Raw genomic sequence first — 27,694 nt, forward strand, 5'->3', positions numbered from 1 at the left:
AGTGATTTACGTTCATAATTTTAGTATCTTAGTCATGATTTTCGTAATGTATATGTACGTTATCGAGATATTTTAAAAACTTTAAAAGCATGATATTCAAAATTTCTGGTCACCTAATCGCGCTATGTTGTTTTATGGTTACTATCGGATTATTTTTCTCGGAGTAGAATGACAATATGAACTGGATCACAAAAGTGTGACTGATTCGTGGTATCAGTGAGCTAAATCACGAACCCGATTTGTGAGTATAATATTTTTTATTTGTTTCGATTATAGAGATTTTGGCTACGTACAATGCAATCGATTTACCAACTGCGCTATGCCCGCCCCAAAAATATATTTTTGGGCTCAGCGCAGTTTTCATTTTCTGTCCAGACATCATACTGAATCATATCAAATGAATAACGATGTTCGAGGTCTTAACAGTTTTCTTATATCTGCTTCTCGTGCCTATTACTAGTTGCTAGCAGCTGGACATAACTATACGTATCTCATGAAAAAGTTTATGAAACAAAAAAGATTTCACGAAAAATATTTCAAATTTTGTGAAATAGAGTACATTAAAATGTCATGATCATGTGTAGATTTGCATGAAATTGAAAATTATTAGGGCTTGTCTGGTTTCATACCGGTGCACATCTCTTCCGTACACAACAGTGCTACACAGGTACTGCGGCATCATTCCATTTTTTACTCTGAAGATGAAAACAAGTGTGTTTTATTTAATCTGTCACATCGTAGTAACAGTCGGATTACCTTGTTTTTTTAAGATCTGCATTCGCTTACGCTGTTTCTTGGATGCTAAGAACAGAATAGAAGCACAGTAATCAAAATGGGGAGCTATTATGGTTTTGGAAACAGTTGTCTTTGAGTCAAACGTGAGAAACCTATTAATCCTACAAAGAACGCCAAACTTCCTGGCAGCTTTCCGGATTGTATAGTTCACGTGCTTTAAAACTTAGTTTTTCGTCCAAAGTGACCCCAAGATATTTAATAGTTACAACTCGTTCAACTATCTCTCCATATATTTCAACTGTTGCAGTACTTTTATTCATCTCGCGCGTTGTTACAATCATGTATTTGGTCTTAGAAATGTTCAGTTTGAGTTTTTTTGCACTTAAACCAATCACTAAACATCGTCAGCTTAAGGTTCATGCACTCATCGAAACTATTACCGATAATAAACAAAACTGTGTCATCGGCAAACAGGTTTTTTCCGCATTTTCCAAAATGTTTCTCATGTCGTTAATGTATAGGATAAACAAAAGCGGTCCTAGTACACTACCCTGTGGTACACCAAGGTTAATTTCGGTTTCCGATTATGTAGCGTGGTTGTACCTTGTAACTTGCGTACGTCTTTCTAAGTAACTGTGAAACCACGCAAGCGCCTTTCCTCTTACACCATATTTCTCCAAAACGCAAATCAGTTAACGGCGATCAATTATTTCAAATGCTCGTTTCAAGTCAACAAAAACTGCCAAGACGCCTTTTTATACTAAGAATCATGGTTCAGTTCACGAATATATGAATTTTATTTTATGATTTTTTTAACTATTTTACGAGCACGGATATCGGATAAGTTCATGAGGATTGAATTGATTCATGAATAAAATTCAGAGTTTCGTTCATGAGAAAATATCCAAACTGTTTGGATTTTGTGAACTAATTCACAAAAGCAGATCATAATCAAGATGTGATAAATCATGAATCAGTTCTCGTCGTATAGTCGGACTCTGTGTTCTCAATTCTTTAATCTATATATTTAAATCTAGGAACTACGTACGCCCATGAAATTGAGCTAAGGCTTTTGCATAATTCATCCAAACGTTCCAACGTGGTAAATCTGAAATATATTATGTTGTTTTGGTATGCTTTCTGAAATATCATTGGTACACCCGCAGTGTTACCAAAAAAGATTTTTGGCGTTTAATTCGATCTATCGAACTTTGAACAGCTATAACTTGTTTTAGAGACATTCTAACGCCATGCATCCTTCGGCAAAGCTGTTCAGCATATCCTGGAATACACTTTTATCTAATTGTTGGCATACTGCAGAAAGAATTGTAGTCTGTAAAATTGAAGATGCAAAAAAATAGGTTTTCCCATACAAATTTCCATACAAATTTCAGACGCAATGTACTACGCCGGGTCAAAACCAATCGACCCCAAATTTTGCACAGTTATTTGGGACCCCAAAATGGAAGTGCTGTGCTCGGTTGATGAGGTTATGATTACGTTTTACCTTTCTCATATAAAGAAAGGCTATGCAATCACTGTAAAAATCGACTGTTTAACCGAGGCCCGGAGGGCCGAGTGTCATACACCATTCGATTCAGTTCGTCGAGATCGGCAAATGTCTGTGTGTATGTATGTGTGTGTGTCATTTAAACTCACAATTTTCTCAGAGATGGCTGAACCGATTTTCGCAAACTTAGTTTCATCTGAAAGGTATAACGCTCCCATAAGCTGCTATTGAATTTTTAGTTGATCCGACTTCCGGTTCCGGAGTTACGTATTGAAGAGTGCGGTCACACAGCAAATTCCCATATAAACTGGTACCACCATGATATTCAAATGATGTAAAACATATTAAAATAGATGTAACATTACTCTAGTTTGCGGGTCTGGATCACTAATGATCAATCAAAGCAGCTTTGACCACATTGGCCACCTATGGCGGTTCATGACGCCGGGGAACCCGCCAAGTTCCTAAGCTAATATCACAGCCATTCCCCAACGAATTCTCTACCGATTTTTACAAACTTGATTTCAAATGAAAGATACAGTAATACCATTGACTGCTGCTGAATTTCATTCGGTTCTGACTCTTGCTTCCGGAGTTACAGGGGTGTTAGTAAGGATACACTGGAATTTACCATATAAATCAGTACAATCGTAATACCTCAGAGGCTAAAAACTATTGAAATAATCACCAAATTACTTCTAATCGAAGATCTAGATAACTGATTGCCAATCAAACATTCTTTGAATATATTGTCCACCATCGACGATTCCGGAAGTCCGGAATTCTGGGCATATTCCACAATTAAAGTCACATCGGTTCTTCGGTGATGACTGAACCGATTTTCTCAAACCAAGTCTCAAATGGAAAACAAAATATGCAGTTGAGTATGGCGTCGCTGCCCCTCCCCCCCAGCCTTGCCCTTACACCTCACTCCTTCATCACTCCCCTCCCCTTGGACCACCCTCACGCCCGCATTTCCTTCATCCACCCCGTATACCGAAATAAGATGAAGTATTTCTGACGCATCCTCCACTCCCACTCTACTAACCCCCCATTCCCTCCACTTTCAAACCCATTCCACCAACATTTCAAAATATAATCACATGAAGATAACATTGAACTCATGCTGATTAAGCTAATTAAATATTATTCTTTTGCCTTTCTCATATAGAAAAGTTATGCAATTGCTCCAAAAACCAACTTTCTAACCGAGGCCCGGAGGGCCGAGTCTCATATAACTTTCGACTCAGTTCGCCGAGATCGCAAAATATCTGTTTGTATGTATGTGTGTATGTATGTGTGTATGTATGTATGTATGTATGTATGTATGTTTGTATGTATGTATGTATGTATGTATGTATGTATGTATGTATGTATGTATGTATGTATGTATGTATGTATGTATGTATGTATGTATGTGTGGATTTGTTAACAAAATGTCCACTTCGGTTTCTCGGAATTTTCTGAGCCGATTTTGACAAACTTGATTTTAAATGAAAGGTCCATCAGCTGCTGTTGAATTTTGTGTGGATCCGAGTTCTGGTTCCTGAATTACAGGGTGATACGTACGATCACGCAGCAAATCCCGATTCTAACGAATTCTGCGATGAATGTAAAAAGGTGATTTTTTTCCAAAATGTAAAGACAACTCTTGAATTTGTAGATCTAGGTCACCAACAGTCATTCAAAGTCTCTTTGGCCACACTGGCCACCATCGACGGATCCGGAAGCATCCAAATTCAGAATAACGGTTATATTGGTTTCTCCAAAATGGCTAGACCGATTTGATGAACTTAGTCTCAAATGAAAGGTGTTGCGTCCCCGGAAACTGATATTAAATTCCATCTCCATCCGACTTCCGGCTCCGGAGTTACGGGTTGTGGAGTGCGATCACATAGAAAACTCCGATTCAAACCGATACCGCGATGAATGCAAAAAGGTGCTCTTATATTTACGTACCAAGTGTAATGAGAATGAAAGACATTTCCATAATGTTATATTGAACGAACCAGCTATCAAATCATAGTTTGGAGAAATGAGAAAGGCACAATTGCACCTCTAGGTGGATTAAAACAGGTTTTTTTTTATTATATATTACCGTGGCTGTTTTTTTTCTTTTGCAAAATTTTAGAACTCGACTAATGATTTCTGTTCTTGTATATAGTTGTCAAGTCATGTATAATAAAATTGTAATGTATACATTTGAAAGCTTTTAATAAATATAAGCAACTAAAAAATTCTCGTGTTCAAGATTGAGAAAGGCACAATTGCACCGCTAGGTGGATTAAAACAGGTTTTTAAGATCTGCATTCGCTTACGCTGTTTCTTGGATGCTAAGAACAGAATAGAAGCACAGTAATCAAAATGGGGAGCTATTATGGTTTTGTAAACAGTTGTCCTTGAGTCAAACGTGAGAAACCTATTAATCCTACAAAGAACGCCAAACTTCCTGGCAGCTTTCCGGATTGTATAGTTCACGTGCTCATTAAAACTTAGTTTTTCGTCCAAAGTTACCCCAAGATATTTGATAGTTACAACTCGTTCAACTATCTCTCCATATATTTCAACTGTTGCAGTACTTATATTCATCTCCCGCGTTGTTACAATCACATGTTTGGTCTTGGAAATGTTCAGTTTGAGTTTTTTTGCACTTCAACCAATCACTAAACTTCGTCAGCTTAAGGTTCATGCACTCATCGAAACTATTACCGATAATAAACAAAACTGTGTCATCGGCAAACAGATTTTTCCGCATTTTCCAAAATGTTTCTCATGTCGTTAATGTATAGGATAAACAAAAGTGGTCCTAGTACACTACCCTGTGGTACACCAAGGTTAATTTCGGCTTCCGATGATGTAGCGTGGTTGTACCTTGTAACTTGCGTACGTCTTTCTAAGTAACTGAGAAACCACGCAAGATCATTTCCTCTTACACCATATTTCTCCAAAACGCAAATCAGTTTACGGCGATCAATTATTTCAAATGCTCTTTCAAGTCAACAAAAACCTCCAAAACAACTTTTTTTATACTAAGAATCATGGTTCAGTTCACGAATATATGAATTTCATTTTGTGATTTTTTGAACTATTTTACGAGCACGGATATTGGATTAATTCACGAGGATTGAATTGATTCATGAATAAAATTCAGAGTTTCGTTCATGAGAAAATATCCAAACTGTTTGGATTTTGTGAACTAATTCACAAAAGCAGATCATAATCAAGATGTGATAAATCATGAATCAGTTCTCGTCGTATAGTCGGACTCTGTGTTCTCAATTCTTAAATCTATATATTTAAATCTAGGAACTACGTACGCCCATGAAATTGAGCCAAGGCTTTTGCATAATTCATCCAAACGTACCAACGTGGTAAATCTGAAATATATTATGTTGTTTTGGTATGCTTTCTGAAATATCATTGGTACAGCCGCAGTGTTAGCAAGAAAAGATTTTTGGCGTTTAATTCGATCTATCGAACTTTGAACAGCTATAACTTGTTTTAGAGACATTCTAACACCATGCATCCTTCGGCAAAGCTGTTCAGCATATCCTGGAATACACTTTTATCTAATTGTTAGCATACTGCAGAAAGAATTGTAGTCTGTAAAATTGAAGATGCAAAAAAATAGGTTTTCCCATACTAATTTCCATACAAATTTTAGACGCAATGTGCTACGCCGGGTCAAAACCGACCCCAAATTTTGGATAGCTATTTGGGACCCCAAATGGAACCAAAAAAAGTGCTGGGCTCGGTTGATGAGGTTATGATTACGTTTTTCCATATAACAATGGCCCACCCTAATACATATAATGTACATCAAAATTTAATAATAATAAGGCCTCCTCTCTAATAGGGCCTAAATAGACACTTTCACCCTATGCAACTATATACCTCAATTTTTTTCCCAACAGGCGTTACGTGAACGACAGTGGTAAAACTGTGGAGGCATCAAAGTTGCAAACCCAGAATAAACAACTGGAGAACACGGTCTCTGTGTACCGTCAACGCCTGAAGGACCTCTCGGAGTTGGTGTCGAAGCCGGACTTAGATAAATTGCTACTGAGACTAGGTCTTCGAGATATCTGCGAAGTGCCAGCGTTGGAAAACGGCGTCAATAACCACATGGCCACAGTCAATGGTAGTAAGACGCCTGATTTAGGTAAATTACCTTGGTGGTTCTTTTTCGATTCGATCTAACCAAAAATAATTGCTTTTAGGTATTGATGTGTCGTTACCAAACAACGACGATCAACTATTGATCGAAACATCGCCGAAGCACTTTGCTCCACTTGTTCCACCCAGAAATATCCAGAATCAGGTTTGTGAACTTTTTTCTACTGACTACAGATAACTGATTCTATTTTATCGTAACAGATCAACAGCACACTTGAAGCATTCAAACCTTCGGTCGGAACAAAGATGGAAGGTTTGCTGTTAAATTCCGACTCGGATAGTGATTTTGATCCGCGTGCTCCGGACAATGATAGTCCTTCAATCGGTGGAAATAAAATCAGCAATGATCTATTCGGATTCGAACCACCGAGACAAAGCATAGGGCAACAGTTGTTTACTAGCAGCAGTAGCAACCATAACAGTTTTACCAACGGGAACCATGGTAGCAACGGATTCGGTGCTCCCACAAGTCCTCCTCCAATTCGTAAGTGATGCTCGGATGGTGAATTGTTTCACGGTTAAATATTATAAGAATTATGGTTTTGTTTTCAGTGGCTCCTCCTCCACAAAAATCTGCCCCGCGAAGGACAACCTCATCCCACCAGAACACCGGCGGTGCCACCAATGGTAACGGATATCAGGATTTGTTTGGATCGGCACCTTTCAATCCACAGGTATGCAAAGTTTCATTTCGCTAGTCATTAATCCTCAATGATGCATGCTACTTAAATTTAACCATGCTCGCTGGTTTGCATTATTAAACCTTTTAAAACCCTCATATGGCAGGACACAACATTTGACGGTTCCTTCACGCAGAGCGTACATTCTGCCGCTCTCTCAAACAGTACATTCACGGATGAGATCAAAATTTTTGCCGATAACTCTTCCAAACTGGACGACGTACTGTCTTTGAACAATGGTTTTTACACGTCTTCGCAATCAGCAGCAGCAACAGCCACAAGTTCATTTTCGAACCCATTTGCAACATTGGCCGCCCCTGCAAAAAGCATCCTTAGAAACAATCCACTTGCCGCGGTACAACATAATGCTAGGGCGTACGACATGTTCCAGAATAACAGCGACGTAGAAATGCTTACCGGTAGTATTCCATCCTCCTTTTCATCTGACAATACCCGTGCCGACCAACAGTCGATGCCATCGACGACATTGCCCAGCTCAAATACGATTACGAACGCTGACCTGGCTAATTCGGAAGCACTATTTCAAGATTTTGCTCTATCGGCGTTTAATGAATTCAAGAGAGATTTAAGTTGCTCTAGAAACCGCCAGAGAGGTAGCGCGAACCGTGCTGGCACAAACGGAAAGCATACGTCGACGATGGCCACGAAAGAACTCGGTGCTGGCAAGGGTACCATCATCACGGGGAATCACAACTTCAATGGTGCACGTTTGATCACTACTAGTCCTCCGTCACAGTTCCACCAGAAGGTAGTACAAGCGTCGGTAGTTCAACAAAAATTAGTTCGAATCTTTGACCGACCTTTCGTGAACTGCCGACAATTATTGTTACGTGTTTAGTTGTGTTGTCCGTTGTCCGGTTTATTGGTTGTTTGTTTGTCCCCAAAGCAAATGTATTGTTCAATGTAATTGTGCTTTTAACGGTATCGAAATGATATCTATTTAAATGTTTGTTATGGTTGTTCTGATGAGTTTAACAATCCAGTGTGTCGGTTTCGCAATGAGTCTCTAGGTCGATTACTTCAATTCATAAAACATTCTGGTACATCTCATCTCAAAAGTGTTAAAAGGCCCTAAGATAATCAAAACGTAGCTACTGTGTAATAGAAAATGGTATATCTAACTGTAACTGTATTGTTGTATCTCATGGTTCAATTGGGACCAGCTAGTATAAATGATCACACAGTGTACTATGGGTCACATGGGCAATTTTTCGGTACAAAACTCAATAACTTCCAAATCGTTCATATTAGAGAAATTATGTCTAAGAGAATATTTTTGGAAATTGAATTAGCTTTCTTTTAAAGCAAAATGTAACTAAGGTGGTCCTCTCGAACATTCTTTTCGAAAAAAAATTTTTCGAACTAAATGGTATAGGAAGGTACTTACTTTAGCAAAGTTGTAGAAAAATGTTTTTAAGTAACATTTTCAAACGCATGAAAGTTATAGCACTATCGGTTTTAATTATTTTTCTTCTTTAACTTGGGGTGTTTCTGAAAAATTCAGTATTTTAACTATAACTTTTTAAATAGTCTATCTTCATACTCTCTATGAAGCAATTTCAGTACTTTCATTGTGTATATATCTGCCGAAGAATGTTAATCGATAACATTTTTCGCTATCGACTTATGGTCACTTAAAAAAATGATAGTTTTTAATGACTTATAACTCAGAACGTTGCAAAAAGAAGCTGCTAGATTTGTACTCTTTTGAAAGTGCATCAAAAATATCATAAAATATCACAAAATCAACTTTTCCTTTTTTGTCCTTCAGCAAAAAATATTAATATCAACATCATGATCAAATGACATCAGCTTACGGCTGTTTTTAAGTTGAGCACCATTTAGCACCTGCTTTACCAGATCAAAAAGTCGAGATTTTAAATGATTTTTTGATCTTTTCATATATATGTAAACAAATATTGAAAACGTTAGGCTCAGGCAGATATTTATTTTACTATTCTACATAACTATTTTATTATCATCGTCATCCTCATGATTATTTTAATCACAATCATCAACATCATCAGCATCGTCGTCGCTATCGTTATCTGCATCGTGTTTCTTTTCCCAAATATTAAGTGCTAACTCATTTAATACTGAATCTTTTGTAGGAACTGTTAACGGTTTCTCAAAATAATTCGAGTTTTTATCGAGCACTTTCAGCTCAATTCGATGATTGTCTTTTCAAAATTTTTCTAAATATTTACCAGTTACCTACATGTTATAATTGCTACAGCTTTTGCACTCTGAGCGAAATTCTTTTTTTCATTTTGTCCCACGTCAAATGATTATTTCCTCAAACACAACTTTTACTAAGTCTTGTTATTTTGATAAATACTGGATATAGACTCCTGGTTTTCGGTATTCGTTAGCTATGTTGTAATCACATGCTGTGCTACAATAACTCAGTTTGTTTGCATTTTTCACTAAGGACCATTTGAATCAGCACACTTGACTTTATTTCTATTTTCACCTTTGGTCACTTTCCAGAGATCGAACAATTTTCTTTTATCCATTATAACGGCACTAATAATACAAAGCACTACACACGTTCATCAAAGTTAGGGTTGCCACCTCTGGGGAGGCTTTGACCCTGAGATTTTCACTGATCTGGGGGGTGGTGGATTTTGAGTGGAACAAGACAGAAATTGGAATCAAAGCGATTGCTAGGCATTTTAGAGCACTTTAATCGCTTTTTATTACCACGTTAAAGTAAAACTGTATATTTTTCACGCTTGAGAACGGTTTTATCGGTTTAATGTGGTGTAGTATTTCACTTCCCCGACTAAGTGCCAAGAATACAAAAGCACCAGCTACTCTCAATGCGGAGGTCGAACAAGCATTGCTCTCCTCCACAACTAACAGGAGAAGGAGAGCAAAGGAGGCAGAGCTGCGACATCACACTATGTGGTGTCGGTTATTCGTCACCAACAAATTTTAATTTCGAAACAAAGGGGCAAAACTCACCTCCCTAGCCCAGTTAAGGATTGCTGCTGGAGTAGCAACAACACCGCAAGAACGCGTTTAATGTTGACCTAGTCAGTTGGATTAGAACAAATCTGCCAGAACTTAGTGCAGCTGGTGATACGCACCACTAAGAGTGAAATGATTTGGTAAAATTGCAGTAAATAATTTCAATTGTAGCACATAGCGAAATATTACTTTCCTTATCCCTCCGGAAGTCGCGCATATGGCTTACCGAACGAGCAGCCGCTGGTTCCCTAAGACGATTTCGCTAGATTTTCAGAGCAGCGTGCACTCAGTGCACTAGCGCGACTTCCGGAAGGTTAATTTGTAGTAAATTTTATTTATTTTTCATTTTCATTGCTTTGTGATAGAAATTAGCAATATTTGGTGAACTCTTCGCCACCTTGAAACGAAGCGTTATTCGGGAAAAATAAATCTGAACAAAAGTAATAGTTAATTTAGACTTTTTAAATATTTTGTAAAGAATCTATTAATTCCAAAAAAATAGAACCTATGCTTCTTCCCACCAAACCCGGAGAAATTGATGTAAAACCCGGAGACCCGGAGATCGCTCCCGAAAACCGGAGTCTCCGGGTGGAGGGGTGGCAACCCTAATCAAAGTAGTCGTCGGCTACTGCGATTCGATTCATCAGTGGGATTGATACCAATTCAACTGTCACGACTAGTCGTGTTCTTGTTTATATTTGGCATTGAAGGATAAAAAAGGAAAAGTTGATTTTGAGATATTTTATAGTATTTTTGATGCACTTTTCAAAAAGTAGAAATTTAGCTGCTACTTTTTGCAACCTCCTGAGTTATAAGTCATTTAAAACTATTTAAAAAGTTATAGTTAAAAAACAGAATTTTACAGAAACACCCTAAGTTAAAGAAGAAAAATAATTATAGCATGAAAACCGATAGTGCTATGACTTTGATGCGTTTGAAAATGTTACTGGAAAAACATTTTTTTACAACTTTGCTGAACTACTTAACCTTCCTATACCATTTAGTTAGAAAAATAATTTTTCGAAAAGAATGTTCAAGAGGACCACCCTAATTACATTTTGTTTTTAAAATAAAGCTAATTTAGTTTCCAAAAATATTCTCTTAGACATAATTTCTCTAAAATGAACGGTTTGGAAGTTATTGATTTTTGTACCGAAAAACCGCCCTTATGACCCATAGTGCAATGGTCGAAGGTTTTCGAAACTTGGTTTGTAGTTTGATTAAATCCATCAACTACCTCCCATATGTATAGTAGGACTCATGAATGATTTACATGCACAAATTCAGGCACGTAGCCAGAGGGGGGGCTAGGGGGCTAAAGCCCCCCCCCCGAAACTTTTCAAAAATAAATTTAAGAAGCAACATGTTTTTCGGTAACTCGTAAAAAAATTGTATCTTGTTTGGTTTCAACAAATTAATGGGAGAATGGTGAGGAAGATTGCTATTTCGAGCCACCGAAGACATCGGTCACGATATCTACTCAGTATGCCGAGTCTGATAACACACTTCCTTTCATATTGTGTGACTCGTCGGAAGAACAAAAGAAACTGTTACTTTAATTCTTGCTGGGGTGATCCGTCGGATGATTGAATCGTAGAAGCAAGAAGTGGTGCTCCAGCCAAACGTGGAGGCTATTGACTTCTGGAATTTTTGCATAACCGAATTTCATGATGGGGAATATTTGCTGAAGGTGAAAATAGAGGTTATGCTTACGAACATCGCCTTTAACGAGTTCTACCTTGTCAGGCATTCAGTACTTATGTTACTCAACAAATTAGCCTAGGCGAAACCAGTCATTTTGCAACTTGTAATACGTGGTTGATTCTCATATATATGGATGATGAGAAAATCAATGTTCGTCTACAAGATCTGATACCTCTTACTTGAACCGCGGGCGAACGACCAGGAGGTTAAAGCCCCAATAAACAAACTTAACTTCTTTGAACCGTGGCCATTAAAAGATTCCTGTCACATTTGGAAAAAATGTAATTTATTATAAAGGACTCATCTAGGAATTAGACGGGTAGGGTCAGCTAGGATTTCGTCCTAGCTGACCCTGCACGCACAAAACGCAATGCGATAATATCATCATACACGTTACATCTTTGCACATCCATAGTCTCCAATACGATTACCTGAAAAACAAACAATTGCCAAATTTGTGGCTGCTGTTCATATAATATTGACGGCAAAAACTGCGTCTAGTATCTCAAAATTAACAGTCAGCATTATCATTGAGGAAGTCGACACTGGTGGCCCGTAAGGGGACAAAACAAAAATGAAATCAGATATTCGCGAACTGCCATGTCCATAGCAGTTACCACGATAATAATACGGAAGTGTACAAGATAGATATGAACGACCACCAAGACGCGGTTGGTTATGAAAAATATTTCTCAATCAGTAAACAGGTCAATCGCACGAGATCTGTTGGACAACCATTAGCGTTTTATCATTTTCATTGTTTACATCGTGGAAATATATTAAAGACTCAAGGCTTCATTTAGCTAATGCATTGAACCGACTCAAGTAAACGAATTGTATAATAAAAAATTAGAAGTTTCATAGAAAACTGAGTACAAAAACTGTCCCAAAATTAACATTTATCGCTAGTAATGGTATCTAACAAAACTCATTTTATGCTAGATATTGGCCTGAATAAAGAAAGTTAGTTAAATCATACGCAAATTGAATTTCTGTAATAGATTAGAGCAATGTGCGTTTAATATAAACGTCAAGCATCTTCCAAACTGTTTTCTTACATTCTTTAGCTAAAAATAATTGACACGTATTTTTTGGTTTGGCTAAATATTATATTTTTTTCAAGCTATTCGCTTTTGAACTTTTGAAGTCTATAAAATTGAACATTTTTCAATCACTGATAACTCGGAAACGACTCGATATATGGAAAAAAATATTAAATAAAAAAGTTGCGTTTTCAAATAAGCTTACCAAAAAAAATCACAATTTTTTTGTTATATAACTTATGAAATTTGCAATTACTTGAAACAAATTGAATTTTTTTAAGGCTGGACCAAATTTTTTATTTATTATTTTATTTAAGTATTAAAATCGTGTTAAAAAGATTGTGTAAAAATTTGGCAGTGGAATTCTTTGCGAGATATTACAATTATAAACATAAAACATGGCAATTTTACACTAAACGCCCAGCGAAAGGCCTGTTATAACTGAAATGTCTCGTAACACTTCGAGTTCCATTCTGAATTTTTCACATAATCTTCTTAATATAGTTATGTAATCAAAATAAATTTGATTTCGGGGGACTTTAGAAAATATTTGCTTTTGACATGAGAATACCCCCAAAAAAGTCTTAAATTTGCAGAATGCGAGTCATTCCACGATTTACAACTATAATTTTAGTTCCCTTCAATTTTTTTGCACTCTTTAGCTGAAAATTATAGACACGATTTTTTTACTTTGGCTGAATTTGACTTTTTTTTTTTCAAGTTATGAGTTTTTGAACTTTATAAAGTACTAGCTAATACCCATCGCACGTTGATGCGACTTTCAACGAAATAGGAGGAAACCATAATTTGTTCCGAAGCGCCTTCTTGTAGGCAGATAATCCCCACCAATAGCACACAAACACGCTCCATAACAAATTCCTACTATGCATAAATTTTTACGGCAATTGGTTAAGCCGTTTGGGAGTCCATAAATCACATACATACAAATATCGACTTTTAATAATATAGTGATTTTTTAAAGTTTTATAAATTTAATAGAATTGGACATTTTTCATTCCCTCATAACTGAGAAACTATTAGATTTCTGGAAAAAAGCATTAAATAATAAAAGCTGCGTTTTCGGAAGATCTCGGCGGATTTTTTTTGTAATATTTGTTTTTGTTAAATAATTTATGTATTATGCAAATATTAGTAACAAATTTTTTTCAGGGTGGAGCCAAAAAAATCTTTTTAGCTTTTTCAAATAATTTATAATTATATCGAGAAGATTGTGTACAAATTTCAGAAAGAAATTCGAAGTATTTTACGAGATATTTCAATTACAATAGGCCTATCACTAGGCGTTTGGTGTAAAATTGCCTTGTTTTAAGTTTATAATTGTAATATCTCGCAAAGTATTTTGATATCCACTCCCAAATTTTTGCACAATTATTTTAACATGATTTTTAATATTTAAAGAAAATAATAAGTAAAAAATTGGTCCAACTTTAAAAAAATCAATTTGTTTCAAACAATTGCAAATTTCATAAGTTATATAACAAAAAGAAATTGCTATTTTTTTCAGTAAGCTCACAACTTTTTTATTTAATATTTTTTTCCATATATCGAATCGTTTCCGAGTTATAAGTGATTGAAAAATGTTCAATGTTATAAACTTCAAAAGTTCAAAAACTAATAACTTGAAAAAAAATCATATTTAGCCAAAATAAAATATACGTGTCAATTACTTTAACTAATGAATGCAAGAAAAAAAATGGAAGGAATTCAAATTTTGATTGTAAATCAGACGTGGAATGACCCATATATTTTGATCCTATTGATCACCAAAGATCCTCCTTCCTAACTGGGGTATGCCAAAAAATTATGTTAGCATTAGAACTGGTAATAGTTACAGGACGCCAGATCAAGAAAATAGAAGTTGAACCATCTACAATTCGTTTGCTAAATCAGAAGATTTTGTGCTAATTTCGACATTCTCTTCGATCGAACATTTTATGGATATTTTTCTACTCATTTCGATTTAGCGTCATCTACACCTTTTAAACGTGTAGCTTAGAACACCTTGCGTTTTCCAGCACCGTCAAGGATTGTCATATTCGGTTAGCGCATAAATACTGAGAACTCTAGAATATCCATTGTTGCAACGAGAGTAAATTGTAACTTGTAAATAAAAATAAATAATAAAAATCAAATTAAACATCAATAATTCGTTGATGTACTATAGCCTTTCTTGTGCAAAGAACATGGATTGTCTTAGATTTGGCTTTGTTTTCATTAAGAACTTTTCAAAATTTCGTTTAGTTTCTAGTGACAATATGAAGTAATTAGAACTAAAAGCTTTATGCAGGGGCGGGTAAAGCGTAGTTGGTAAATTGATTACCTTTTACGCAGCTCATCACGGTTCGTTCATCAATCCCGCACATGTAGGGTTAGAAATTTTTCTAAAGAAATTTTCTAACCCAAAAAGAGGCGAATAACCATAAGGTTAAAACCTGTATAATCGAAATAAAAAAGCTTTATACAATAATTTTTTAAGTCCCTCCCGAAATAAACTCCTGGCTACGGGCCTGTTCCTATACCATTTAGTTAGAAAAATAATTTTTCGAAAAGAATGTTCAAGAGGACCACCCTAATTACATTTTGTTTTTAAAATAAAGCTAATTTAGTTTCCAAAAATATTCTCTTAGACATAATTTCTCTAAAATGAACGGTTTGGAAGTTATTGATTTTTGTACCGAAAAACCGCCCTTATGACCCATAGTGCAATGGTCGAAAGTTTTCGAAACTTGGTTTGCAGTTTGATTAAATCCATCAACTACCTCCCATATGTATAGTAGGACTCATGAATGATTTACATGCACAAATTATAGTGTATTTGAAATGTTAATAAGAAACCCAGGTACAGCGAAAGTTTTATTTTGAATCATGAACAAATGATCACAAATGTGAACACATATAGTTTTTTCGACCATCAAAGCTCTCTGGCAAAGTCATTTTAACCCTCCGGTACTCGTGTGTATGGCTCGCTAGAATTTCTGAAGGTGTTGTATTAAACCGAAGACTACATATCAATTGATATGTGCTTTTCGGTTAAACACAACGGCGCATATGCTGGAAGGTTAAGGACCGTACTCATTCGGGCATTATTTAAATGTTGTCTTCATACATAAACCATACATATTCCTTTACTCACACAACCATTATCGCTTTCTCTGTTTCATTCCAGACTATATCCAAAAACGGCATGTTTAGCTCGGACGACCTGCTGGATACGTTCGATCCGCTAAAAAAGTGATGGGAAATCACTAATCAATAACCGAAAAATTAAACCCTCTACGGTTCCGTCTGATATATTTTGTTTACTTTCTCTGTGGTACGTTGTTTGATTCTGCTGGTTTGAACAAAACGCCACCCTCCCATTCACACTAGATCTATCTTCAGATTTTTTGTTTGTAACGAGAGAATCTCTACAATTATGCATATACATTTATTAATCATTAGTCTTCTTTTACCCTAGAGATCTGTTGAAGAGCGAATGGATGCGAAAGTTTGTTTATGATTATGCTATTTTTTACTAGGAAAAACTATTTGAAATATCAATTTAATGTTCAAAAGCCATTGGCTACATATTGTGGAAAATATATTTTTGTAATTGAATTAATTGGCAAATTAGGAACAATCAAGCTAAAGTATTAACTCAATCACCGAAAATAAATTTACAATTTTGTAGGTTAATCAATCTTCCCTCGTTTTATCCACTAGCATTCGGGAATAGCGGGAGGGGAAAACATTCCAACTTTCACGCAGCATGCAAGTTCCGTTTGTTGCATGCAAGAATCATTAAGCTGAACATTTGAAGGCGCAAAAGTGCTCTCTACCGACGACTAGCAGACTAGTGACAGACTGCATGGATTCCATCGAAGCGAGAATTGCGCGCTGATGGTGCTATTGATACTGGAGATTGGCGTACTTTAGTGTCGTTCAATCCAGTTTTCCGTAATCGGACATAATTTTTGATATTTTTTTTTGTTAAATTTTATTACGTAAAATGTATACGTATCTATCTTTTCAACGTAACTGCTAATAATCCTGCTTTGCGTTGCCCCTTTGAATTTGGTCCACTGATTATCTGTAGATACCAAGTGGATGTCTTTATTTGTTTATAAGATAAATATGCTAGTATAATCCTGTCTTGTACTAAATCCGATAACAAAACATAGAATGGAATAGATTATTTTTTGTTAGAGGATATATGATATATTATTTAGAATTTAAAAAGAGCGCAATAAACAGCTATAAAAATGTATCAAATAATTACTAATTGTAGATTCATTGTTATTCTAGTTTTAGTTTCGATTGGTGACCAATATGACCAATAAAAATAAATAGTGAAAACGAAGCGAACTAATGACTCGTTGTATCCGAACTTATCCTGAGAGCGTATTTTTTGTTTTATCTGGGTGCGCGACGTTAGGTATAAGTGCGTTAGACATATGTACGTCAGTGGCGTGGCCAAGGGGGGGGGGAGGGACTTGGGGTTTAAAACCCACTCTAAACCAAAATATTTGATTTAAAGAAAAAAAGTTTAATGCTGACTAGTTTATTAAATATTCAAATAATTTTGTAAGTTTATTATCTGTTCATGACATTGAGAATCTAATGTTTTAAACGTTATGGAGACTTTTTGTAAATTGTGAGAATGGGATCTTGGAACTAATATTTTAGTGAGGATCCTATAGTTGATAAATCATGTAAATATCAAGCAAAATTGCTCAAAGAAAACGCCCACATAGAAACTGATGAAAAATGGCGTTTTACGCTTGTCCCTAACAAGTCAGAATCGGTTTTTATGTGCATTTGATTTTTTTTTGGTTATCACTTATATAAAGTGCCACTAGCTAAGATCGGTAATAAAAATTTTTTTTACGTTTTTCGCTATTTATGATGTACATTTGTGTATCGAATTGAATGGCGCCAAGATTCCATAATTTGGATACCATCAGCTTTGAAGGTTTAGTATTTAGCAGCATAATTTTGCTGATTAATTTTTCCAGTTGGATGCATTACTAATTCCAATCAAATTTAGTTCGAGATTTAGCGTCTTCAGCAAAGTTTTAAGGAATGTTATTGCAAATAGCTTGGTTGAAGATATGAAGGCAATCCGTATTTGTGCATTATAGGCCATATTGCACTACGAATTCCCTTACTAACGGTTATAGGCGGCAACAAAGAGTTTGAGAGAACACCTTGTAGATGACGTTTACTATCCTAGTATGCAAAAGTGACTTCAACGCCACTTTGGTCAAATTTAACTTTTTCGTATTTTTAAGTTCACTACGAAAATTCGCATCTTTCAGTACAAACGACTTCAAATAAAAATAAAAAATAACCTGTTGAAATGCGAAAAGCAGAGTGGCGAGAGCATGCTTTTACCCGCACCATGAAAGATTTGAAAATTGATTTCCTGAAAAATATACTCGATGGCATTTACGTTACCTTTACATACAAGGGCAGTTCAGTAATGTGATTAATCGGTAATTAGTTGCAAAACTCCCGCTTAACACCATTTTTATAGATGGGAAATACTACTCCCTACATCCTATACTTCGGTAAAATCTCCTTCCAGATCTTCAAAAGCACCCAGTGGAGTGCTCTAGCCAATTCCTCTACTCTGTGTTTGAGTAGCTCACATGACAGTTGATCATTGCCAACGGTCCTTTTTTCATGAATCTTAGGTAGATCCGGAATCTGTCGTCGACTGTGCGCGTCTCCAAGCTGATTCTTGCAATACTCTTGTCGTCTACTCCCTCGCTATTTAGGTGTTCGCAATAATATACTTATCAATCGTGAGAATTTCTGCACATTATTTATAAGGTGTATAGACTACCCAAGCAACCAGTAGTTCGGATAATACTTAAAAAGCACACTTTAAAGTTCACATAAAGTTCTTAGCGAACTTTCAAGCTGCTTAAGCTTTAATGGAACTTGAAAGCTGTTTAAGCCGCTATTAGAACATAAAACGTACTGAAAAATTACTTAAAACGAGAAGCTTATGCAGCTCCCTTATACGAACTTTTGGTTGCTTGGGTATGCTGTGCGATAAACGATTTATAAAATGCCCCCGGCCTATCAGAATGTTTATGTCACCGATGACGAGCTTAACATTCCGCCATAGGCAGCTATCATAGACATGCTCCAGCTACGCATAAAATGTATCTTTCTCGGTTTCGTGAGGTCAGTGCACATTCATGCTCTAGTCGAAGAAATGGCCTTTGATCCACACTACACATATCCTTTCGCTGATCGCCTTCCACTTGATCACGTGTTGGCGCATTTTGCCACACCTTCTGCCCCGTCTAGCAAAGCTCCTCCAATGCTACGGTTTCGAAGTTGCGAGTTTTCAGCTCATTCTTTTCTGCTTGATTGTTAGTAAAGTGGTGTTTTTGGGCCACTCGTTGAACTTGACCTAACCTGTCTCGTCGTCCGCCACCAAACATAACTGACACCTGCGACAGGTATTTAGTTCTGCCTACGGTAGGGTTATAACGCCCATGCCCGCTCACACCATCCCATTTCGCTATTACTGCAGAACACGGTAGTACCCAGTCGATCGCGGCCTACAGATTAAATGTCATCAATAGACCCGCCAACATTTTTGAAAAATCTAAGAATTTCGTCAAAACCCCCTCCAAACCAAATTTCTGGCTACGCCACTGATGTACGTTAGGCATAATGGACGTTAAGGATAATGGACGATTGGCACAATATACGTTGGGCATTTTCATGAATCAGAATGTATTGACTCAAAAGGCACGTTCCCCATATGTAGTTAGGATATGTGCCTTACCGTATCTTCTCATTTCCTGATCGACAGTAATTGGAAGGGTGGGAGAAACAACAGTAGGTAAATCACAAGTAGTTCGAATCACCTGCGAGATAGCTTAATCTCTTTACCGCATTGGATAAGTAGATAACCTTTATGTGTCCGACGCGGTACTCGGGTACCCGGTCCCAATTCAAGTTTTAATTTAATGAAATTCCAATGTTTTATCTATAGCTGGAAATTGAAACTTTGTGACATCTTAGAACTTCACTAAGCCAAGCTTTTGGGTTAAAATTATTGTTGATATAATAAGGGGGAGTGAGGAGGGGTTCCTGATTTTTTTTTACTACGTAACAGGCCGACAAGAGTTCCCGGGTACCCACAAAACTGAAATGCCAATTACTAAGGCAATTTCCAAACGATTTCGATACTTTTGGGTGTTTTGGATTCAGGAACTCATCCACTTTTAAACTTGGTAAAAATGAATCGGGTTACTTCATTCGGTTCCTGGCAATCCGGATTTCCGGAAGCATGTTCCAGTGCTGGGATACTATTTGTGAATTTCAAAGGAATCCTAGCAATATGGGTATCAAGATTTTTGGAATTGCTTCAGTAGGCTGTATCTCGTGGTTTTGGAACCATTTAATGATTTAACCCCGAAACGGACATTCCGGAGCAGGTTCTCGTGGTGTCGTGAGTGGCCATTCCGAGGTCAAATTGCCATATTGTCCCGTAATAATAAATAACAGACTTCCGAGACAATTTGAAGAGTTTTGATACTCATATTACTAGGACATTACTAAAATTTACAAATCTGGAACATTACTCCGGAAATTCCGAATTACCAAGAACCAGTTCTATTCATTCGGTACAACTTCACAGAATCAAAAAGTTCCTGACGAGTTCCTGAATCCAAAATATTTAAAAGTGTCCAAATCGGTTAAAGTTAGTTATGAGAATTTCAATTTGTGGGTACCCGGGTACCCTCGTCGACTTGTAAAGGTGTTTATTTTATTGGACACATAACGGTTAAGTATGTCTCTGCGTTTCAGTCGTCCAAATACGGTGTCGTCTATGTAAGCGTTGTGCCACATTTATTTGAGTAAACGTCACTCTCCAATTAAGTAAACAAGTTTTAGAGAGCAAAACAAGAATATGATAAAAGTCAAATATACGAGGCTGACAAGTCTCATTTGAATCACGATTGTTAGTACTTTAATTTACAGTGCTGAAAGAAAAACCCAAAGTTAAAGTCATACTCACCTTTCAGGATTGTGACTTACCTGGTTATTATGTAACGACTTACCTGCTGTGGCTGTTCCGGTTCTTTCCTGGTGCTACTTGGTCCGATCTCCATTGGCTGATCCGCGTGCCGATAACCCGTTGGGATCTTTGGGACAGTTTCAGTCTGCCCAAGGACAAAACATATTAGAAAGGACGGCTCAAAAAGCGCAATTGCATAACTGATGGGCAGTATCTCATCAAAAGATAAGAGGTTCCGTAGTCAGATTCAAAAGGATCACATGAAAATGACTTAGCACGCTGACTAGTTGCCATGTGATAATTGAGTTTGCAGTGGCCGGTTAAAGCCCTGATCAGCATGCCGCAATGGAGTATCGAAAAATGTAGAAGATTTTTCGAAATCACACAGCACAGTTGTTCTAGAGACGCTTTTATTTGGCGACACGTTTGAAGATTTCTCCAATAATTGCGCTGCTTGAACGAAGCCCATGACCGGATTTTTTCTTTTATCCAACTTGTCGAAATTTACAGAATGGGCTCAGGACCAACAAAGTCAATCGCTGAGCCTGCCCTGGCCAATTCGTCAGCGCATTCATTTCCAGTAATACGGGAATATCTGGACAACCAGACAAGGTAGATAGAGTTGACAATGCTTAGTTTTTCGATTTGGGTTCGGCACACTGTGAGAATGTATTTGTAAATCTGTTACAAATTAGTTTCGTACAGAAAACTTTCGCAAAATATTCAAATTTTTCGTACATATGATGAATCATTCGTAGTTCTTCGGAAACGTTTTTATTTTCATTACGAGTTGACGGCGCCGCTTACCAATCGTGACCGCCATTCATTCCAGTTAGCCTGGGTTCAATTCCAGCCGAGGTCGTTGAGATTTTTCTGAGGTGAAAAAATCTGTGGTCGCGTCTTCCTTCAGAAGGGAAGTAAAGCCGTTGGTCCCCGGTCCATGAGTTGATGGATCGATATTGGGACATTCACCGGCTGCTTCTTAAATGCCGCACTAAGGTTGCCAGTAAGTTTTTGGTGTAACTTGCACTTGTATTTGCTATTTCCGCTTGAAATTAAGTAATGTAGCGGTAGTAATAAGCCTCCCATTTTGGTTTAAGCGCAAGAACAGTTTATAAACCAGAATTTGATTGATTAGTTTAACTCATTTAACCAATTTAATCAATTATGTATTCTTGAAAGAGACTTTTGAATTGTATTGACCGTGGTGAATTTGGCACCACGTGTAGCTGGTATAATCAACCTGCACAAAACGTTGCATAACTCAGGGCTGTTTTTTGGAACAACGCGTGTTATCATTCAGCTCTTCGTTGTGCAAAATCGAGATCTTATGACAGTTGGGCTAAGCGCGGTGTTTCATGGAGCGCGGCCGTTCCTTTCAATACGGAAAGGCCGCGTGGAATTTTGGGGAAATGCGCTAATACTGTGTTATGCGAATCTCTGACGATCATGTCCCATTCAAACCTGATATGGGTCGCTACATGCATTTACATCCCAACTTTCTTGGTGTTCTCCAGTTGTTGTGCTATATTTGTTGGAAATGAAATCTCGAAAGATGCAGGAAAGTAAGGCTTCCATTCAAGAATCGTAATTTCTTAAAGGAAACTTCTATAGTGGAAAGTTACTTAACGGGTTATATACAAAGTTGGAACTCGTGGTTCTTCCACGAGTGAAGTTAACGCAAAACTTTAAACGCAATTATCTCGGAACTATGTTTTTTAAAATGTACCGTTGCGGTGAACGTGATATCTCAAAAACTATTAATCCGATCTTCATAAATTTTTTTTTAATTGTTTATATTAATATTCTCGTGTACTTTAAAGGTTCCTTTTTGATCCAATAATTTTCGATTCTTCGCAATGAATTTTTGTTTAAAACGTGAGTAAAAATTTCTGAAGTGCCCCCTGAAATGGGGGGCATTTTTCACAAAGTGGTGAATTTTGCAAAACATGTTTTAATTTCATTGTTTAGGTACCCCTAAACATCTTCGTGAAATATTTTGTCGTTATTCGAAATATTTGTAATAGTTTCAGTTAATTGAAAATTTATACACCTTTTTATTATAATATTTTTTACAGCCAAAGCTTAATTTCGAATTGCACCAAACTTCACTGGTGGTTTGACAAATGTTTAGTCTAGAAAATGTCGAAAAAAGGTATAACAAATGTTAACTATTTCTACTATTTTTTAAACAATTTTTCAAAAAAATACAGTTTTAAATGGTTTCTTCACGCGATATTCATTCCGTTTAAGTTGTAAAATGTTGCATATATTATCAGCTTTGAATTCCAAGAAAAAAAATTGAGCAAACATAAGGTTTTTTGAAATATTTGATTTTTTGTGTTACCCGGCATGCGAAAAACAACGCGCGAGCGAAACAGTTGCTGGTCGCCACGGCACGAGAGCGTTCACCGCAAACCTCTGCCAAATAACACGTTTCGGGAGATAGGCCATAACTTCACCAACCTTGCATATTTTTTTAATCCAATCTGTTTTTTTTTAACTTTGATAGTAGTAGTACGAACTGTCTTTCGCTTATTCAAATAAAATTTGCATAAAACACTTTAAAAAATCACGAACTTAGCTCACTTTTTCGCCACAACTTTGTATATAACCCCTTAAGGTGAATATCTTAATCTTATGTAGTATTAGTAATATTATTATTTCTCCACACAGTGATGGTATTTGTAGAAAGAGCTGAATGTTACCTACCAATACCATTGTAAGCACAAGCTGTTAAAGTTTGTTGTGAATTGAAAATTGATCAATTCACCTATAAGAATGAAACCGATTTAATTTATATGTTATTCGTTTACAGTTTGTTTGTGGATGTGATTTGAATTTGAATCTATGGTTGACTGTAATAAATGATTTCACACCATGAGAAAACAACAAAGAGGTTATAACTACTAGATGGTACATTAGAGGGTCTGCCTCAAAGGGAAAAAGAGCGTATCCGAAAAAAAACTGCGAGGATTTGACAAACTCAAAACAGATTCAAGATTATCTGCGTAAGGTGTACGCACATGCATAATAAGATTATTGGCGGAAAACTCACTAAAAAGCTCAGAAAGCTTAAAAGTTCTAACTGTAAAAAGTCAGATAAATTTGTTTCAATTATTTTGGTGTTCATGACTTATTTTTTTGATAGCGATGCAGTACTTACATCATTTCAGCTACTGACGAGGAGAATCCGAAATACAAAAAATATGACTTAATTTGAGTTAGGTTATATGCACCTATGCGTATTGGAGCATTTCCCCAAAATTCCACGCGGCCTTTCGCTATTGAAAGAAACGGCCGCGCTCCATGAAACACCGCGCTTAGCTCAACTGTAATAAGGTCGCGATTTGGCATAACGAAGAGCTGAATGATAACACGTGTTGTTTCAAAAAACAGCCCTGCGTTATGCAACGTTTTGTGCAGGTTGATTATACCAGCTACACGTGGTACCAAATTCACCACGGTCAGTATAATTCAAAAGTTTCTTTTTAGATTACAGGATTGATAAAATTGACAAAATGAATTAAACAAATCAAATTCTGGTTTATAAACGGTCCTTGCGTTTAAACAAAAATGGGAAGCTTATTACTACTACTACTACTTACTGGCAACCTTAGAGCGGCATTTAAAAAGCAGCCGGTGCGGTGTGTACGTTTCGGTGAATGTCGCAATAACACTTTGACTTTGGGACTCCTGGTTTTCGTCGCCTCCTACAACATGAGAGCAGGAACCCAGTGGCTCAATTTTTGGCCGAATGTCACGCGGCCTCTGGGCAAACTTCACCGAACTACCATCAGCCGAGAGTCTTATCAAATCCCTGCCAACAAATATTCGGCAAAATAATGCCGATCATCGGCGACAGAATTTCGGTGTGTAGAGCTAACGTTCCGCTTGCATTACTTGGTTCGCCCGGCACTTCCGGCAAATTCGCAAACGAAAAAAGCAGTTTTTTTCCACACCGTATCGTCGCTGTTGTGCTATCTTATGACAAACGCCATTTTGGGGTAAACTGAGTTAGATATGCCACATTACTTGTTTGAAAAATCTCTACAAAGTGGCGTTTTCAGAATTTAGAAATTCTACTTGGTTACTTAGATATAGCTAGAAACATGATGAGAAATTGTGAGTTTTTTGCTTCAAATCTCTATATCTAGGGATTGGCTCAAGTTATATTGAAGTTTTAGACGGTTTTATGTGTGAAAATGTCTGAGGAACACAATGGCATAAACATTTTTGAAAGAAAATTATACGAGTTGTGAGAAAAAAACAGTTTTAGTTTTGAACTGGAAATAAAAGATATTTGGCAACACTGTAATCAAGAATAACAATTTTTTCTAGCTTCCCTGACTCATTTCCTTTAAAATGCATTTCACCGAATGTTCATAGACCATATGAACCCAAAGATATGAATAAAAGTTAAAAAGTGATGATTTTTTTCTATGGAAAATTTTCCATGCACGATTTTGACACGTCATACAAATTTTGTCATCAATACACACCTATGACACGTGTGAGTGCGACTTTTGTTTACATTCATAGTAAAAACTCGCAACATAGTCAACCGATCTTCGTAATATTTGAGAGATTAATGCAGAATAGATAGAAGCATCAATTGTCTTCTTTGGATTGTTTATACCATTTATAAGTTTCAAGATATTCAATCTCAAACTTTAAAAATCGTTTTTCTCGAAATGTGCTAAATGGCGCTTGTCATAAGATAGCACAACAGCGACGGTATGTCAGATCTTCATAAAAATCAATCAGCAGTACTGTAACAACATTCTACATACGCTGATTGATTTTTATGAAGATCTGACATACGGTGCGGAAAAAAACTGCTTTTTTCGTTTGCAAATTTTGCGCATTCTCTGTGCAACCTTAACTATAGCACGGATCGCATGACACTATAGAATTAGGGTCCCTGTTTGGAGTAATCCTTAGCAGGTTTAAACAACCACTGCCGATGCTACACGGTTTATCTAGGTTGCTCGGAGGAAGAAGCTGGCATTCCATAAATGGCCGCAAAATTGAGTAAAAAACACATCACTACATGTAACGAATAAAAGAATGTAACAGACGAATGTTACGAAAATTTAAATGTAGAAAAATGATGAATGCCAGCAATGGGTAGAAATCACAAAAGGCCGAATGTAACTAAGAAATGGCTGGAATAAAATGCATATCCAAATCCATCCCATGCAAGCAACGCACAGAAATTTGCCGACAAACGGTGTTCCTCAGTTCTTGGTAATTAAATCGCAAGCATTCCGGTGGAGTACCTCTGTGGAATAAGTAATCACCCTAGGTACATGCCACAAAATCGCTGCGTATCCGAACGATTGTTTGTTCTAAATTTTTATTGACGTTCGAAATCCATTGTCTCGGCGGAACTCCCATTCCTATCAAACAATCGGTCGGTGCTAATGATGATTTAAAGACTTTTTATCGCGTTGTCAAGTCTAATGTTAAACAATTTGCCGGTTTGCTCGCCGGTGGGAAGCGTCGTCGGCAAGTCTGCACATATACGATAAATGAAACCGTATGTGTACAGCCGCAAAGCGTAATTCAGTAGCCGACGAAAACTATAAACTTTGTTACTTCGCTTAATTTTCATATCTGTACCTCCACTCATTGTCTTTCGGAAATGCCAACAGTTTTTGGGTTCTCGGAAATCACCGAAGCTCTGCTATGAAAGCCATTAATCTCGCCCAGACATTTTTCATGCTAATACGAACAATGTCGATGATTTTGGAGAAATCGATAAATGTTATAAAAGCGACGTGACTAGAAAGTGGTATTAATTGCGCTTCGATACCAACCATATGCGCTTCGGAGTTTTTCATCATTCACCTGCAATAGTCAAAAACCACCACGAGAGACATTTCTTACCTTTGTACGGAATATTTAAGGTTCAACTGAGAGAGCCTCAAAAATCGGCCATCTTTGCAAACGAAAAAAGGTGTTTTTTGTTAGCCTTTCCACAATCTTCTTAAAAATCAATTAATATATTTAGGGTTTTATTAGAAAACTAGAGTGATACAGTGAATCACATTTTTTCTACGATTTAATTTTGAAGATAATAGGGGAAAGTGGTCGGTTGCAGGCACTGGTCGGGCACCCCTATGCAACTTTTGACATAAATCAGATATGGTGATACTGACAAATTTTATTTGCATGTTATATTCGCACGTTAGGTGAAGCAAACAGTTTAGAATGTTCTGTTCTACAACCAAAATATTTTTGAACAAATTCAAATCTACTCAAAAGCTTTTTTTAACATTTGCTTAGTGTTATATAAAGAAGTAAATCGATCGAAAAAATATGCTTGCGAAGTGAATTTATTCTATATTGTGATTCAACATTGAATGGCAACGAAATGATCGCCACAATTTGTTTGGTTCAGTTTTGAAACAGGTTACTAAAATCAATTGACGGCACCCCATTTTTGTGGCAAATTCTGAATTAAAGAGTATTCATCCAATCAATATGAGCATTCTCGAAACGGGCTTGACGAGTAGATGTCAGAGTTTGATTTTTGACACCATTTGGCGACCAAGATGGCGACATCCGGTTTAGCGGAATTCTCTATATCCCAATCAATATGGATATTTTCGACACGGTTTTTATGAGTCGATGCCAAAAAACGATGTTTGAACCATTTTGAAATCCAAGATGGCGACATCTCTTTTCAAAAAGCACCCAGATTGAAGGTTTTCAAATTTGTCTATAGTAAAAAATCCATTATATTTATTATGACGGATTTTTTACTATAACTTCGGCATGTTAAATTTTTGTATGGCGA

At 36.7% G+C, this 27,694-nt stretch overlaps 1 protein-coding gene across 8 annotated transcripts in view; it reads left to right on the plus strand.

Annotated features, from left to right (window-relative positions):
• Window positions 1-16,542, plus strand: part of LOC131694264 (PTB domain-containing adapter protein ced-6) — a 160,985-nt gene extending 144,443 nt beyond the window's left edge. For all 8 annotated transcript variants that reach the window (XM_058982831.1, XM_058982830.1, XM_058982835.1 and 5 more), the window contains 6 exons: window positions 6,160-6,407; window positions 6,466-6,566; window positions 6,623-6,905; window positions 6,974-7,095; window positions 7,208-7,870; window positions 16,030-16,542. In XM_058982831.1, the coding sequence (XP_058838814.1) occupies window positions 6,160-6,407; window positions 6,466-6,566; window positions 6,623-6,905; window positions 6,974-7,095; window positions 7,208-7,870; window positions 16,030-16,098 (1,486 nt within the window). In that variant the 3' untranslated portion in view covers window positions 16,099-16,542. The remainder of the gene's footprint in view (window positions 1-6,159; window positions 6,408-6,465; window positions 6,567-6,622; window positions 6,906-6,973; window positions 7,096-7,207; window positions 7,871-16,029) is intronic.
• The last annotated feature ends 11,152 nt before the right edge of the window (window positions 16,543-27,694 follow it).

The sequence above is a fragment of the Topomyia yanbarensis genome, chromosome 3 (genome assembly GCF_030247195.1).
Source record: "Topomyia yanbarensis strain Yona2022 chromosome 3, ASM3024719v1, whole genome shotgun sequence".
Lineage (NCBI taxonomy): Eukaryota > Metazoa > Arthropoda > Insecta > Diptera > Culicidae > Topomyia > Topomyia yanbarensis.